At 43.9% G+C, this 18,363-nt stretch overlaps 1 protein-coding gene across 2 annotated transcripts in view; it reads right to left on the reverse strand.

The window, feature by feature from the left end:
• Positions 1-598: 598 nt before the first annotated feature.
• Positions 599-18,363, reverse strand: part of LOC124276636 — a 48,169-nt gene continuing 30,404 nt past the window's right edge. Inside the window, exons 2-7 of one of the 2 annotated variants that reach the window (XM_046712300.1) lie at positions 12,822-12,894; positions 12,141-12,212; positions 4,393-4,578; positions 2,789-2,995; positions 1,346-1,497; positions 599-814 (exon numbers count right to left, since the gene is read on the reverse strand). In XM_046712300.1, the coding sequence (XP_046568256.1) occupies positions 635-814; positions 1,346-1,497; positions 2,789-2,995; positions 4,393-4,578; positions 12,141-12,212; positions 12,822-12,894 (870 nt within the window). In that variant the 3' untranslated portion in view covers positions 599-634. Of the gene's footprint in view, positions 815-1,345; positions 1,498-2,788; positions 2,996-4,392; positions 4,579-12,140; positions 12,213-12,821; positions 12,895-15,953; positions 16,084-18,363 lie in introns of those variants that run through there. The other variant, XM_046712301.1, reaches the window with a different exon arrangement.

The raw sequence follows: 18,363 nt of genomic DNA on the forward strand, positions 1-18,363 counted from the left end.
ACGGACTCCGATCAGAGACGTCCTTGTATTCCCCCATACCAAGCACAAGCCAAGGTAACAACAAGTACCATTTTCAACGTATTTTTCGGTTTGGTGCAGCAGGGGATCGAACTACCGACCTTCCACTCTCCGGGCAGACGCACCGTCCACTAGACCAGGGAAGCAAAACACAAACACCCAGTACACAGTGTAACACGTTTCTAGTGTGTCTCACAGTCCTTGAACCACATTATTTTCCATTCAGCTTGGCCCCTAGCCCTCCCTGCAATGCTAAAGCCCTAAATGAAGCAAGTCTAGATTTCCTCGGATGTCCCTTCTCATTGGGGCTCCTTTTCAATTTGAAAGGAATTGTTTATTTCATCAAAATTATATGTATTCAGAGATTGTGGTTTCTTTTGTCCTTGTAGGGAATCGAACAGCAAAGAGTAGACTGTCTCACAGTCCCTGAACCATATTATTTTCCCTGCAGCCTTGCCTTCCCTGCAATGCTAAATCCCTAAATGAAGCACAGTGGCGGATCCAAAGGGGTGTGTGGGGTGTGGGTGTTCAGGGGGTGTTAGTCTAAGCCTGGTTGTTCAACTCACAGATAACACAGTGGCAGTACCCATATTACATTTATTACCACCTCCAGCATCTACCAGTGTAATCCTAGTTTCTTCACAACTGCCTTTGGACCAGTAGTCTTCTGTTCACACCATAGATGAGACCAGTGGTACTCGGCACAGTACTCGCCCCTGGTAAACGTAAAACACTCCACGTCCAGGACGCCGAAGAAACCGGTGCCCACCTCGTTTGAAGCGGAGTTGTTGACACTCTTCAAGATGGGAAATAGAATTGTTGCATTTAAAATTTCACATGTCTGTTTAAGAGACGTTAGGAGCCAGCCGGTACTTTTGCATCACTCTAGGTTATTTGTCAAGCCATGACAAATTTACTATGTTAATAATATGGTGGTCCCGTGTTAACTGCCCGACAAGCTTGTGAGAGTGAGTGAGTGAGTTGCGATTTACGCCGCTTTTACCAATATTCCAGCAATATCACGGCGGGGGACACCAGAAATGGGCTTCACACATTGTGCCCATGTGGGGAATCGAACCCGTGTCTTCGGCGTGACGAGCGAACGCTTTAACCACTGGACTACCCCACCGTCCCCAGCTTGTGAGAAAGATCATGTCAAGGTCTGCCATTAATAATTTCCCACATACGTTAAGGACTACCCGCCTCTTTCATTTTTACTGTAGTTTATCTCTCGTATAATAAATGTAAAACTGAAAGAAGCGAACAAACCACTCAAACATATTATCGACAATCGGGGCGAAACTGTGAGTGCACGAAAACTGTATACCTTGAGGCACTGGTATAGCGCCTTGTCACAGTCACAGAGGCTCAGCGTCCATGGATACAGGTTCTGGTAATGGTATTTGGAATCGAAGGCGTCGATGAAGTATGGACAGTGGTCATGTGTCCGGCAACAAGCGTCAGTCTGTCTCGAGGTCCCTGAAATATACGCAGAATTAGAAATATTCCCCATAGCCACCAAAATAGACATTCTGGAGAATAGTGAGTGAGTTTAGTTTTACACCTCGCGTTCTCTGCTGCAGCCCCCTATCTCTGGAACATTCTACCACTCACCCTAAAAGAAATAGAATCTGCTGATGCTTTCAAAACTGCCCTCAAAGACTCATCTGTTCAAACTCTCTTTTCCATAGACATTGTCTACAATCTTTTCTCTTCATAGCGCCATTGAGCAATATCTTTTGGAAATAGGCGCTCTATAAATCAATTATTATTATATTATTATTATTATTTTAGCAATATTTCAGCAATATCACGGCGGGGGACACCAGACACGCATTGTATATATATGGAGGAATCGAACCCGGGTCTTCGGCATGACGAGCGTACGCTTTAACCACTAGGCTACCCTACCGCTGCCACTCAGATAGGGACTACTAGTCTGTCTCACAGTCCCTGACCACATTACTTTCCCTACTGTCAAGCCCTCCCTGCAATGCTAAAGCTCTAACTGAAGCAAGTCTAGATTTCCCCAGGTAACTCACTGTGGCTCCTTTTCGGTTTAAATGGGTTTATTTGTTACATTCAAAACTATATATATTCAGGGACTAAACGTTAGTCTAAGGGACTATAGTCTGTTTGCAGTGAAAACGTACCGATGAATTTCACTTTAAACAAAAACGTAAATCAAATAAAGTGAAATTAGAAGTACGAATCCTCATGATTTTACCTTGACAATTGAACATTTAAATCTCAGAATTTTATTCAACTTAGGATAAAAGTTGTTTAACAAACGATCATAGTTTCAAATCGCTATTGTTGGTTTGTATTACAAGGGGGTATGCACATTAAATGAAACACCGAGAACAAGTAGGGTTGGTCTAAGTTAACGCTCATCACGTACTGCACGTGCATTTGTATCACTGTTCCAATTACTGCGTTTACTCCCTTGTAATACAAACCAATAATAGCGATTTGAAGCTATGATCGTCTGTTAAACAACTTTTATCCTAAGTTGAATAAAATTCTGAAATTTATATGTTTAACTGCCAAGGTAAAATTATGAGGATTCGTAATCTTACTTTCACTTTATTTGATTTACTTTTTTGTTTCAAGTGAAATTCATCGGTACGTTTTCACTGCAAACAGATTATACATGTTCCGTTAAATTATAAAAACATACTAGATTCCATATTTTGTACCAACAACTAAACCAAACAACGTCAGGATATTCAACGTTAAATCAGGGGCAAATAAGGCCGACGTAACTAACCCAAGTCATCGTAGCTGTTGGCGACGTTCCCCTCCCCACACCACTTGGTCCCGGGGACGATGAGGAGGCTGCTGCCTGACCCCGCGGGCTGAGCGGTCTTCTCGGGGGCGAATGGCTGAGGCGGCAGAGCGGCAGGGGCGACAACTCGGTATGAGAACTGGTGACGCTGTTCACAGAGACTCACCACATCTTTAACTTTCGCCTGTCCTGGAATTTTGAAGAACATGTAGTAGTTTAGTTTAAGGAAGGACATTAATTTTTCTGAACATCCTGTTGGGCGTTTAGTAACCCTTCGATATAAAGCCTACCCGTGAAGATCCGGGTTAGAATTGATCTTCAGCAATCCATGCTTGTCGTAAGAGGCGACCGACGGGATCGGATGGTCAAGCTCGCTGACTTGGTTGACACATGGAATCGTATCCAAATTGCGTAAATCGATGCTCATGCTGTTGATCACTGGATTGTCTGGTCCAGACTCGATCATTTACAGACCGCCGCCATATAGCTGGAATATTGCCGAGTGCGGCCTTAGCAACAAAGAAACAAAATCCATTTAAAGCCCGCTTGCATGAAATTATGTGGTAACGGTTTAAACCACATGCCAGCTGTACGAGGCTGCGAAACGTGAAGATCCGGGTTAGAATTGATGATCAGCAATCCATGCGGGATCGGGTGGTCAGACTCGCTGACTTGGTTGACACAATCATGTCATCGTATCCCAGTGTCGTAGATCGATGCTAATGCTGTTGATCACTGGTTTGTCTGGTCCAGACTCGATTATTTACAGATTGTCGCCATATAGCTGGGATATTACCACGTGCGGCGTAAAACTAAACTCACTCACTCACTGTGCGACGCTGCACTCTGAAATATTTAGCCATATGATGACATTTTGCAAATACTCCATTCTGAACCTGACAATCCATGATGGATATCCATGAGCATGAGCGCCATGAGCATACACTAGTGTGTGGAAACGGCGCCATACAAGTGGACATTATTATATTATACCATAAGCATCTTGACTCCCGCTACACATGTCAGGAGATGAGGCTAAATGGTCTCCACAAACTTTTCCATGTGGATAAATTGTTCCTGTTTGGCTTCTCTCATGTACTGTGCAATAATCTCTATTTGTTGAAGAAATAAGATACTTGAAATATGCCAAAGGCTCGCATGATACAATTTTTATTCCTAATATATTATACTAATGATACGGAAACACACGAGGTTAATAATCTCTTTATCATATAATGTCATCCTTTTAATTACTCTAAAAAAAGAAGCAAATCGTACGTGAATTTATATGAAGAGATTCGAGCATTCGCGCAAGAATACTTAGCGGTACACCAAGGTGAAGGTCCTTAATGACGGCGGCATATGGTTGTGACTTAACTCGCGACGACGTCATCAATGAAATGTTAGCGTATTAGGATGGAGTTTTGTGAAAGTAGTTCGCGTATTGACCTAATACCAATTTTATCAGATTGCTTTATTGCACCGATACCACCCTCCATTACATGATTTATCTAAATATTGTGTCAAAATGTCAAAATGTTCTTGTATAAAGTTTGAACTATAAGTCCAATCTATATGATTCTCACCAATTGTTTTTGTGACGACATTTTTGTTGCCCAACAGCTTTGCTACGGCGTCTTTGTCACGTGACACAGAACATTTCAGGACACCACGACTCCGACTGCCAACTGCTTCAATGTACACAGTGCCATCTGTCGCCTGGATCTCGAGACCAGAGGGAGACACCTTCGTCTGGACATATGCGATGTCGTCTGTGAAATGAAATTGCATACATCATAATGTTTCAAATAGTAAATAGATGGCCAACTATAGTAGTGAGTGAGTGAGTTTAGTTTTACGCCGCACTCTATATTCCACTCAATATTCCAGCTATATGGCGGCGGTCTGTAAATAATCGAGTCTGGACCAGACAATCCAGTGATAAGCATCATGATCATTATGGTAATCTGAATGACTGAATTGACTAAATAATGCGACAGGTTCACATGCCATAGGAACTGGAGTGGAAATAAAACTGGGAAGGGCAATGTACTGAAGATAATCGCAATCGCCAAATACTCGTCATATTTTGGGATGACCCTCCCCTCGTTAGGTTCGGCACAATTTCAGCAGAATCAAACGTTTAGTCAAGCAGATGTAACCATTTTGTGCGGTCTGCCTGATTTTTTTGTTTCCATTGAAACGTGTACCGGTTTTTCTTCTGGTTCAAGTTGGCCTGGAAGATGCGATAATCACGCGATGATCTTCAGGAAATCCCGATTCAGTTGAGTAGACAGGTGGGGTTGTGTTTGCCAATGACGTCCACCATCATCTCTGTGGACAGGTGTGGTTGTGTTTGCCAATGACGTCCACCATCATCTGAGTAGACAGGTGGTTGTGTTTGCCAATGACGTCCACCATCATCTGAGTAGACAGGTGTGGTTGTGTTTGCCAATGACGTCCACCATCATCTGAGTAGACAGGTGTGGTTGTGTTTGCCAATGACGTCCACCATCATCTCTGTAGACAGGTGTGGTTGTGTTTGCCAATGACGTCCACCATCATCTGAGTAGACAGGTGTGGTTGTGTTTGCCAATGACGTCCACCATCATCTCTGTGGACAGGTGTGGTTGTGTTTGCCAATGACGTCCACCATCATCTCTGTGGACAGGTGTGGTTGTGTTTGCCAATGACGTCCACCATCATCTGATGACGTCCACCATCATCTGGGTAGACAGGTGTGGTTGTTTGCCAATGACGTTTCATCTCTGTGGACCAATGACGTCCACCATCATCTCCAGGTGTGGTTGTGTTTGCCAATGTGGACAGGTGTGGTTGTGTTTTGCCAATGACGTCCACCATCATCTGAGTAGACGGGTGTGGTTGTGTTTGCCAATGACGTCCACCATCATCTGAGTAGACAGGTGTGGTTGTGTTTGCCAATGACGTCCACCATCATCTGGGTGGACAGAATTATGACGTCCAGGTGACAGGTGTGGTTGTGTTTGCCAATGACGTCCACCATCATCTCTGTGGACAGGTGTGGTTGTGTTTGCCAATGACGTCCACCATCATCTGAGTAGACAGGTGTGGTTGTGTTTGCCAATGACGTCCACCATCATCTGAGTAGACAGGTGTGGTTGTGTTTGCCAATGACGTCCACCATCATCTGTGGTTGTGTTTGCCAATGACCAATGACGTGGTGGACAGGTGTGGTTGTGTTTCCACCATCATGACGGTGTCCAATGACCATCATCTGAGTAGACAGGTGGGTTGTGTCCACCATCATCTCTGTTTGGTTGTGTTTGCCAATGACGTCCACCATCATCTGAGTAGACAGGTGTGGTTGTGTTTGCCAATGACGTCCACCATCATCTGAGTAGACAGGTGTGGTTGTGTTTGCCAATGACGTCCACCATCATCTGAGTAGACAGGTGTGGTTGTGTTTGCCAATGACGTCCACCATCATCTGAGTAGACAGGTGTGGTTGTGTTTGCCAATGACGTCCACCATCATCTCTGTGGACAGGTGTGGTTGTGTTTGCCAATGACGTCCACCATCATCTGAGTAGACAGGTGTGGTTGTGTTTGCCAATGACGTCCACCATCATCTGTTGTGTAGACAGGTGTGGTTGTTTTGCCAATGACGTCCACCATCATCTGGGTTTGTTGCCAGTAGACAGGTGTGGTTGTGTTTTGCCAATGACGTCCACCATCATCTGGACAGTGTGACAGGTGTGGTTGTGTTTGCCAATGACGTCCACCATCATCTGAGTAGACAGGTGTGGTTGTGTTTGCCAATGACGTCCACCATCATCTGAGTGGACAGGTGTGGTTGTGTTTGCCAATGACGTCCACCATCATCTGAGTAGACAGGTGTGGTTGTGTTTGCCAATGACGTCCACCATCATCTCTGTGGACAGGTGTGGTTGTGTTTGCCAATGACGTCCACCATCATCTGAGTAGACAGGTGTGGTTGTGTTTGCCAATGACGTCCACCATCATCTGAGTAGACAGGTGTGGTTGTGTTTGCCAATGACGTCCACCATCATCTCTGTAGTAGACAGGTGTGGTTGTGTGTTTGCCAATGACGTCCACCATCATCTGAGTAGACAGGTCCACCATCATGGTTGTGGTTGTGTTTGCCAATGACGTCCACCATCATCTGAGTAGACAGGTGTGGTTGTGTTTGCCAATGACGTCCACCATCATCTGAGTAGACAGGTGTGGTTGTGTTTGCCAATGACGTCCACCATCATCTGAGTAGACAGGTGTGGTTGTGTTTGCCAATGACGTCCACCATCATCTGAGTAGACAGGTGTGGTTGTGTTTGCCAATGACGTCCACCATCATCTGCCAATGACGTCCACCATCATCTGAGTGGACAGGTGTGGTTGTGTTTGCCAATGACGTCCACCATCATCTGGGTAGACGGGTGTGGTTGTGTTTGCCAATGACGTCCACCATCATCTGAGTAGACAGGTGTGGTTGTGTTTTCCTATGCTGTCCTGACAGGTGTGGTAGTGGTTGGCTTGTGGTCAGGCGGACATAATCCATTGTCAGTGGGAGATGGTGAGTTGAAATGGGGGCTTAAAGACGTACTTGAGAATATTTCGCTCATATGACGATGTGCATGCGTGTGTACGTGTGGCTGCTTGTACTAGCCCAGATTTAAACTGGTTTTATAGTGCCAGCTCACTGAGATACCATGCCGCAGTTAAGCATGAATACCCCACTCAGACACATTATACTGACTCCGAGCCGACCAGTCCTTGTTGTACCCAAGTGCCGAGCGCCAGGCAGGGATCAACAAGTACCATATTTTAACGTCGTTTTGGTATGACGCGGGGATCGACCCAGCGACCTTCCGCTCTCCGGGCGGACGCTCTAACCACTACACCACGGAGGCGGTTTATTGTCAGTGGGAGAGCACAGGGCAGTGCGAGCATAATTGGATTTGATTTTTATTGTTTAACGTCCCACTCAGCAACATTCCAGCTAAACAAAAGACAGTCCGTTTGAGTCAGAAACGGACCGATGAATTGCAAATTTTATCATTGTACAAAATTGCCACATAAATATAAATAGTACACATGTTTATCATTTACTAATACCCAACAGCTTTCTTATATTTGAAAATTTTCCGGACTCCACCAAAACTGTTCTTTAAGAAACTATCATCATTGAAAACGCAAAAGTTGTTATCTGTCGCGGAGGGGTGAAACCGCAGAAACGGAACAGCCAGTCATGGCGGGGGACATCTCAAAATCTATTCCGGGAGACCTGTCGGTTCCTCGTCCGTCGTAGTGTCATAGTCACGACTTAAAGGGATGACAAGTGGTGCCACAGTTGCCTGTTGTAAGCCATCCCGAGACCAGTAACCTTGTTAAATGACGTTAGCTACCTTGTTGACACAGTTTTGCCAAGTTTCAGTCGTGATTTTGTTAAGGGATTCTTAACCAAAACCTCTACGTCACGTAATCTAAAAGTTGTGTTTGATCTGGCAACATCTCCTTTGACAATACCCCATATCATTTCAATGGGGTTACGGTCACAGTGATAGGGTGGAAGTCGCAGAATATCGTGACCCTTACTTTTTATGTAACTGTCAACTTTGTGGGTTTTTATGATCTCATATAGCTGAGGCTTCGTTGCCTTTGAAGGCCGTGCGATCTGAAATTTGTCGAGCCATGATATCATATCACCTTTTCGACTGTTCGATGTCGGGGTCCTGCACGCTGTGGTATGGGACATTGTCCATTACGATAAAAGACTTCTCTGGTAGAGCTGGTACCAACTTGTTTTTAACCCAATCGAGGAAAACCGCACCATTCATTTCGGAATGGTAGTCTCTGTTATCTGTGGAATTTGCCCTGAATACCAAGTCGCAGCCTCGGAGAAAGCCTTTGCTGGAGCAACCAGCATGGAGAATGATTAGTCTCTCTCCTTTCCCTAGAGGCAGCTTTCTACGTGACCCCTTATCACCCCCATCGGGTACCCACTGACTGCTGGCAGTGTGCAAACCGAAACATGAGTCTCATTAACCAATTCAGACAATGACATACTTTTCAGCCGATACGAATTTCTCGTGTGAAAGCGAAAAGAGACATCAAAAACAAATATGGTTACACTGAATTCCAATTTTTGTTTCATAAGAAAAAAGTATTTACAAATGAATTTTGACTTTAAACTTTAATAACATCGTATTTCTATATTTTATGGCGAGGTGCAGGCAGCATGACCTTAACTAAGACGTCACAGACTGCCCCTGCCCCTGAGGTCGTAAAATGATTCACAATTCATCTGGCTCACCGGTTACACTTGTTATGTGTTCTTTGCGCTTATTCAGTGTATTTTTGTAACGCACAATGTGATTTGATTATAATTAGTCCGTACCAGACCGCCAAACGTTTCTAGCGGCCGAGCCTCGTTTTGAGATTTCCACGATTTCCAGATTTCAGTATGTAAGAGAAGGCTGTACAACAGAGCACGCAGCACGACGTGTTTGCAAGGATTAGAAGGAGCGTATTGTTGCAATATACACGTGCTTAGATGTATCAAATAATACGAATTAATATTTATATATCCAGTCTCAAAATTGTGGACTGGTTATTGTACTAAGTTGCGCAATAGGACGGAACCCAGTCAGCAGGAAACGAGACTGCTGTGTAATCAATGTTTTGACTTGCGAGGCATTGACCCAGGTCTCGTCCAAGTACACTGGCTCGAACCCTTCCTCGCGCTTCTTCTTTATAACCCTGAGAAAATTATTTCTCAAGCGAACGATATCAGGGCGTTCGCAGAGTACTGACCTATTCTCCCCCGAAATGTTCTTATAACGATACCCGAAAGAGTGTAAGAGTCGCCAGAGTGTGTACTTTGATACTCTGAGGTTGTGTTCTTGCTTCAAATGCTTTTTAAAAAATTTCAGCGACATGTATTTGTTTTCAGAATAGAGCTTGTTGATAGACTGCCTTACAAGGTTCTTTTGAAAGTTGTCCATATGTTTTAATTTGTGTGATTTTGACACGACCCCTACCTGCTTCGCATCACCCTCACAATGTTTGTGTTCCAGAACATTTGTCAGTACCCTTGCTGATACTCCTAAAGCTTTTGCTGCCCGCTTACGGAATTTATCAATGGCATAAAATGGTTTGCCCCTTTCGGCTTCAGCACGGAAAAAATCGTACACTTTAATCATCAACCGTTCCACGTCAGCATTCAACTTCATTTTTCATCAGGCATGTGTATCCCGTGCACGACGAGATAGTGGCTGTTCCGTTTCTGCGGTTTCACCCCGCCGCGACAGATAACAACTTATGCGTTTTCAATGATGATAGTTTCTTAAAGAACATTTTTGGTGGAGTCCGGAAAATTTTCAAATATAAGAAAGCTGTTGGGTATTAGTAAATGATAAACATGTGTACTATTTATATTTATGTGGCAATTTTGTACAATGATAAAATTTGCAATTCATCGGTCCGTTTCTGACTCAAACGGACTGTAGTCTTCTGCTTCAAGAAGACTGCCACAGAATACACGCGTCATCACACATGGACTTATGGATGCTTGGTGAATCGTAGTGATTTAAGTTACTCTTTCACACGGATTTTTTTAATCTCAGTATATCTCTTTGATATGACTTCGTCATTCGTAATTTGTGAAATCCTTCATGTTTTGAACATGTGCATATTTGTGAGATAGGATTTGTTGAATTTGGTCAAAAATAGGTCAACAAAACATTCCACGTGCAATACAGGTGAGACAATGACCGTCACTGAACTGCAGTGTAAAACGTCACTATAACGCAGATGTAACAGACACTATGATGCACGTGTAACAGCCACCATAACGCAGGTGTAACAGTCACCATGATGCACGTGTAACAGTCACCATAACGCAGGTGTAACAGACACCATGATGCACGTGTAACAGTCACCATAACGCAGGTGTAACAGACACCATAATGCACGTGTAACAGTCACCATAACGCAGGTGTAACAGACTGATAACAGTCACCATAACGCAGGTGTAACAGTCACCATGATGCACGTGTAACAGAACTTCATGATGCACGTGTAACAGTCACCATAACGCAGGTGTAACAACAGTCACCATAACGCACGTGTAACAGTCACCATAACGCAGGTGTAACCACGATGCACGTGTAACACCATAACGCAGGTGTAACAGTCACCATAATGCAGGTGTAACAGTCACCATGATGCACGTGTAACAGACACCATGATGCACGTATAACAGTCACCATAACGCAGGTGTAACAGACACCATGATGCACGTGTAACAGTCACCATAACGCAGGTGTAACAGACACCATGATGCACGTGTAACAGTCACCATAACGCAGGTGTAACAGACACCATGATGCACGTGTAACAGTCACCATAACGCAGGTGTAACAGACACCACGATGCACGTGTAACAGTCACCATAACGCAGGTGTAACAGACACCACGATGCACGTGTAACAGTCACCATAACGCAGGTGTAACAGACACCACGATGCGTGTAACAGTCACCATAACGCAGGTGTAACAGACACCATGATGCACGTGTAACAGTCACCATAACGCAGGTGTAACAGTCACGCATGATGCACCATGATGCACGTAACAGTCACCATAACGCAGGTGTAACAGTCACCATGATGCACGTGTAACAGTCACCATAACGCAGGTGTAACAGTCACCACGATGCACGTGTAACTGTCACCATAACGCAGGTGTAACAGACACCACGATGCACGTGTAACTGTCACCATAACGCAGGTGTAACATACACCACGATGCACGTGTAACTGTCACCATAACGCAGGTGTAACAGACACCATGATGCACGTGTAACAGACACCATGATGCACGTGTAACAGTCACCACGATGCACGTGTAACAGTCACCATAACGATGCACGTAACAGTAACAGTCACCATAACGCAGGTGTAACAGACACCTTGATGCACGTGTAACAGACACCATGATGCACGTGTAACAGTCACCATGATGCACGTGTAACAGTCACCATAACGCAGGTGTAAAAAGACACCACGATGCACGTGTATAACAGTAGCAGTCACCATGATGCACGTGCATCAGTCACCATGATGCACGTGCAACTGGTGCCATGTTGTAACGAATCACATGCCACACATGACGATTGGTCAGTTATCTGGGTTAAGGTCCAATTGAGTTTAATGTAAAACTATGAAGCTGAAAGCTTTACCTCCATGTCAGGACACCGCTAACGTCAACTAACTATAAATTATACAGGTACACATATTTACACAATTAAATAAAAAAGATGTAACTTCCACATACCCGGATGTACAGCAAAAACCGTCAAGACCATGCACCCGAGCCAGCAGAGAACGACCCCGGTCGCCATCTTGTCTGTGAGCATTGCAAAGAACGTTTCCAACGGAGGGCAAAGTGCGAGAGCTACACATGTTTATGAAGACATATTTCCTTATCGGCACCTGGCCTTGCATAACTGTATCAAGATATTCTCCCTTACTGTGCCGACCGACATGCGCCAAGTGGCCTACTGATTAAAGTTCTGACACCCGATTAATAAATCATCATACTGCTCAAAAGAAGTGAAGGATCACCCGAGTCTACGATGCTGAAATCTTTAGAATCATTTGTTTCCAGGAATAAACACCGAAGCTGTTTTGTCGCACTTCAGCTATGTTATATAATTTCTCTAAAAATTTGCACAATGACCTTTGATGCGCCTATGTTTCTAGTTTAAATGCCTGCTCTGGGTGGCTGGTGGGTTTCTGGCTCAACGGCCATGGGTCATGATTATGTTTTCACTCATATTAGGGGCGGTGGGGTAGCTCAGTGGTTAAAGCGTTCCCTCGTCACGCCGAAGACCCGGGTTCGATTCCCCACATGGGTACAATGTGTGAAGCCCATTTCTGGTGTCCCCCGCCGTGACATTGCTGGAATATTGCTAGAGGCGGCGTAAAACCATACTCACTCACTCATATGACTTACAGTTAAACTCTAATACTTGACTTCTGTTGAGAAGTACATTTAGGGTGATAATGCCGTTCAGTGATGCTTGAGCCTGAAAGTCGATTCGAGAACTAGATGGGAATGTGTTCGGTGATTAATCTAAACGTGTCACTATCAAATGTCTTAAAAGAATTGTTTCACTTCCCGTGAAGATCCGAGCTACAATTGGTCTCCAGCAACCCATGCTCTTCGTAAGAGGCGACTAACGGGATCGGGTGGTAAGGCTCGCCGACTTGGTTGACACATGTCATCGTATCCCAGTTGCGTAAATCGATGCTCATGAAGTTGATCATTGGATTGTCTGGACTCGATTATTTACAGACCGACGCCATATAACTGGAATATTGTTGAGTGCGGCGTTAAACAACAAAAAATAACAAAATGAAAGTGAGTGAGTGAGTTTAGATTTACGCCACACTCAGCAATATTCCAGCTTTATGGTGGCGATCTGTAAATAATCGAGTCTGGACCAGACAATCCAGTGATCAACAGCATGAACATCGATCTTCGCAATTGGGAACCGATGACGTGTCAAGCAAGTCAGCGAGCCTGACCACCCAATCCCGTTAGTCGCTCTTTACGACAAGCATGGGTTACTGAAGACCCTTCACGGGTCACACAAAAAAGAATGGTTTCACAATGTGTTATCACAAGACGTGAGATCAACAGGGTTTGGATCAGTGTGACATTGTCGAAGTCCAAAAAAACTTCCGCTGACGCCCGGTGCCATCACTACATTCCTATAACTGTCGCCACTGTTCTGCCGACCCGACGGGTAGATATATTAATAAGCCAAGGAATCTCAGATTATGTCAAATGTGTTCGGGTGCTTACATTGAAAATGAATATCATTTTCTCTTAATATGTTCTGCCTATGATCATCAGCGTACATCCTATATTCCTGTGAACTATTATACATATCCATCATTATGCAAATTTAATACTTTGATGTCTGTAGACAATTCCACTGTGCTACGAAATCTAGCTATGTATCTATTTTATGCGAATGAGCTGCGTACAAGCCGTTTGTTGGCTGTATGAAGTTATATTGTACTATGGCCTACATACACCAGAATAAAGAGAGATTGACCCGTGAAGGTTCGGGTTAGAATATTGGCCTTCAGTAACCCATGCTTGTAAGAGGCGACTAACGGGATCGGGTGGTCAGCCTCGCTGACTTGGTTGACACATGTCATCGGTTCCCAATTGCGCAGATCGATGCTCATGCTGTTGACCACTGGATTGTCTGGTCCAGACTCGATTATTTACATACCGCCGCCATATAGCTGGAATATTGCTCAGTGCGGCGTAAATCTAAACTCACTCACTCACTGTTCTGCCTTTTAGGATCGATTATTCTCTGGCGTTGACGTTTCATATGATTAAATACATGCTTGAACAACCAGTGAGTAATTGTATGTCGTTTTAGCAATATTCCAGCAACATCACGGTGGGGAATACACATTGTACCAATGCAGTGAATCGAACCCGGGTCTTCGGTGTGGCAAGCGAATGCTTTACCCACTAGCCTACCCCACCAACCCTTGCAATTGTAATTGGCACCTGTTAGTGTACCACATATATAGTTATGGAGCACCCCCGAGCAATATGCATCTGATTCTGATATTTTCATCTCACATGGCTGGTCCTCTGTAGGTGGCACACACACACCAGGTACAAAAAAATAAACAGTCCGTTTGAGTCAGAAACGGACCGATGAATTGCAAATTTTATCATTGTACAAAATTGCCACATAAATATAAATAGTACACATGTTTATCATTTACTAATACCCAACAGCTTTCTTATATTTGAAAATTTTCCGGACTCCACCAAAAAAGTTCTTTAAGAAACTATCATTCAAATTTTGACACAGTTCACTATTTGTTACGAGGGAGGAGTGCAGAGAAAGGGACAGCCAGGTGTGCGAGAAAGGATGGAGACGGCACAGCACAGGCTAATGAATCAATAACTTGGTGGGCACTTGTGCACGTGCTTCTCTAACACCTGGCTGGCCCTTTCTCTGCACTCCTCCTTTTCAAATATAAGAAAGCTGTTGGGTATTAGTAAATGATAAACATGTGTACTATTTATATTTATGTGGCAATTATGTACAATGATAAAATGTGCAATTCATCGGTCCGTTTCTGACTCAAACGGACTGTTCCTCTGTTAACGCGCCTTGGGCCTGACGAGAGAAGCTTTAACCACTAATCTGGCCCTTTGAACTAAATAACCCTACTTTCAAGTAAACCCACCGACGAAGTCTACGTCTGGTATCAACTTATCTCCAATGGCATGTCAGTATACCATTGTGCGTTTGGACATAAAATCAATGAAATAGCAGTCAATGCGTAAGGACAATCTTTTCATAATATGCTATACTACTCAACAGACTTAAAGAACATCTGATTAACTGTGGTCACATGCACGAATAGAGCATTGCTTTACTTCTTTTGATTAATATACAAGCGACTACAAGAACAATACTTCTCTCGTCCCTATGTTCAAAAGACGTGGAGAAGGTCGAAAAACAATTTATACTTTATAACAATTTTCTAAAAACTCTAAACTTCATTTCAATCAGATAATACACCTGTCGTTGTTAATGTATTATTTTATTCGATTTTGCGCCATGTGTTTTAGTCACATCACAGGTGGATTATAAAAGCTGTATTGATTTTTAGATTGAATGCATTTTCGGCTTTTGAGCGTTAAAACATTGCAAAAGATGTCTGTCCCTGAATACGAAACCCGAAGGACATCGTTAAGGATAACTCTACACGTTTCTTACATAAGTTTATCGATCATTTTGCTCGTACATGTACATCTGCAGATAATATAGTTAGATGTGTTTAACCGTCCAGATTGAATACCTTGACCGACCATGGGTCAAACTCGAACCTACGACCAGCAGATCAGACCAACGGCAACGTAGGCAACTCTGTACTGACCACAGGATATCAACGAATGGTCGAAAGATCCAGTTACATACAATGTCAGGCGGATATCCTTAACAAACGTCACAATTTATCCCAGTTATCATTCATGCGCTATCGCGACATTCATGAACAATTTCTCACCGTACTAAAATAATGTAACCAATCTTACCAGATACAACTCAGGTGAACGTCCATTAAACCTCCAGTCGCCGATCACCAGCCTGATGATTCCAAACGAGGTACATAGTGGCTTTGAGACAGATAACACGACTGACGGGGAGTACGGACAGTTATTGACTGCCCGGATTATACAGACACGCATCGGTTGCTTGGAGTATATAGACAAGTATTGACTGCCCGATATATACAGTACAATATTACCATCGTGGATATAAAAGTATTCATTCAGTATCTGGAAGGACTTCCAGCTGTTCACGGCATTGAGGCTGTAGAATAATGCAAAATCGTTACACCACGATGCCATGGTAACTCTAACATTCCAATAGGGCTAAAGTAAATTCTTTCTCCCCTTTCGGGTCAAGGAAAAGGGAATGTGTTGGCAATTTCGAATATTGTTTTCCGGGTTTACTACTAAATCTACAATGTATTACTGCTAAGTGCATAAGAAACTCAGAAAGGACGATACTATACGATAACGGCGATTTGAAAACACAGATGTTGTTGTATACTCTGTCGGTCAATGTTTAATAACATGTAGTTTCGATTTTCAGACATGTGGTTAACTCACATCACGTGATGTGAGGGCGCATCACGTGATCCAGTTGTGGAGAAAATGGCTTTCTCAACCTGCGACACAACCATAGAGAAACATTACTTTTGGGTGCAATGGTCGAGATAGGATACAGGTCACTATTTGTTTGGGTTGACAATGCAGTAAACCTGTTTTTTTTAACACTAAACAAATTAACGTTGTGGCCTTGAAAATGTTTTTCGTGGATTGAAAAGCTACGACATCAATATGATTCCGTTGTTGATATTAATCATCTGTTTACCGTTGATATGACATGAAACAACGATCGATCTTGTCGACTGGTGTCCGCTCGTCACGCCGAAGCCCCGGTTCGATTCCCCACAATGGTACAATGTGTGAAGCCCATTCCTGGTACTCCCCGCTGTGATATTGCTGCAATATTGCTAAAAGAGGTGTAAAACTAAACTCATGCACTCTTGTAGACTGACCGCCTCCCTGGTGTAGTGGTTAGAAAGTCGCGGGTTCGATCCCCGACCGCGTCATACCAAAAGACGTTAAAATATGGTACTTGTTGGTCCCTGCCTGGCGCTCGGCATTAATGGGTACAACAAGGACTGGTCGGCTTGGAGTCAGTATAATGTGTCTGAGTGGGGTATTCATGCTTCACTGCGGCATGGTATCTCAGTGGGCTAGCACTATAAAACCAGCTTCAGTCTGGGCTAGTACAAGCAGCCGCACATACACATACACACGCATGCACGTCGTCATATGAGCGAAATATTTTTAAGTACGTCATTAAAGCCCTTTTCACCTCTCCTCACCTCTTGTCTTATGATCACACTGATTCACATATGACGTATTCTGTGTTGATCACAGGTGAACTTTTGAGCATCTCCCGCATCTGTCTCCCTCCTAGACTTACACCTAGTCTATGAAATGAACATCTTTTACAGAAAAAGTCCAGAGTCTGGACTTGCCACATATTCTACACATGTACATGTATGGGCTTTCTTGGATATATTTGTTTCAGGGTCTGTATGACAGACCACATGTATCTCACCCCTTAGTGAGTGAGTTCAGTTTTACGCCACACTCAGCAATATTCCAACTATATGCAAATACATGTAAATAATCAAGTTTGGACCAGACAATCCAGTGATCAACAACATGGAGCACGGTGGTGTAGTGGTTAGCTTGCTGGCCTCTCACGCCAAAGGCCCGGGTTCGAATCCCGGTGGAGACACCACACTTTGTGACCTGGGTCTCATACTGTGTTGTGTCCCTGGGCAAGGCACTTCGTCCACATTGCACTCAGTCCACCCAGCTTTTTAAAATGGGTACCTGAGAAGCGGATGTACGGACCTATACGGTCGCGCTTAGTAGCAGCTTTGAAAGTACAATTCCGTCAGGGTAATAATGTAACGCCAGAGAGCAGCATCGTGTTGGATTCTAGGCGCAAAAAATAGCATTATTATTATCATTATTAACATGAGCATCGATCTACGCAACTGAGGTACGATAGTATGTCAACCAAGTCAGTGAACCTGACCACCGATCCCGTTAGTCGCCTCTTACGACAAGCATGGGTTACTGAAGATCAGTATTCTTACCCAGACCTTCACGGGTATCTTTTGGTATGACACGGGTATCTTTTGGTATGACGTGGCCGGGGATCGAACCCGCGACCTTCCGCTCTTTCGGGCGGACGCTCTAACCACTCTACCACGGATGCGATCTCACATCATTTTGGGAGTAATACATGAAGACAAAATACACCATCCTAATACCACACTGGATATTCAAACATCCGAAAAACGTGAAAACTAACAGAAATCGAGCAATGGGTTACTGAAGATCAATTCTAACC

Source organism: Haliotis rubra, unplaced genomic scaffold, assembly GCF_003918875.1.
Source record: "Haliotis rubra isolate DU_JTF1 unplaced genomic scaffold, ASM391887v1 Scf210, whole genome shotgun sequence".
Taxonomy (NCBI): Eukaryota; Metazoa; Mollusca; class Gastropoda; order Lepetellida; family Haliotidae; genus Haliotis; species Haliotis rubra.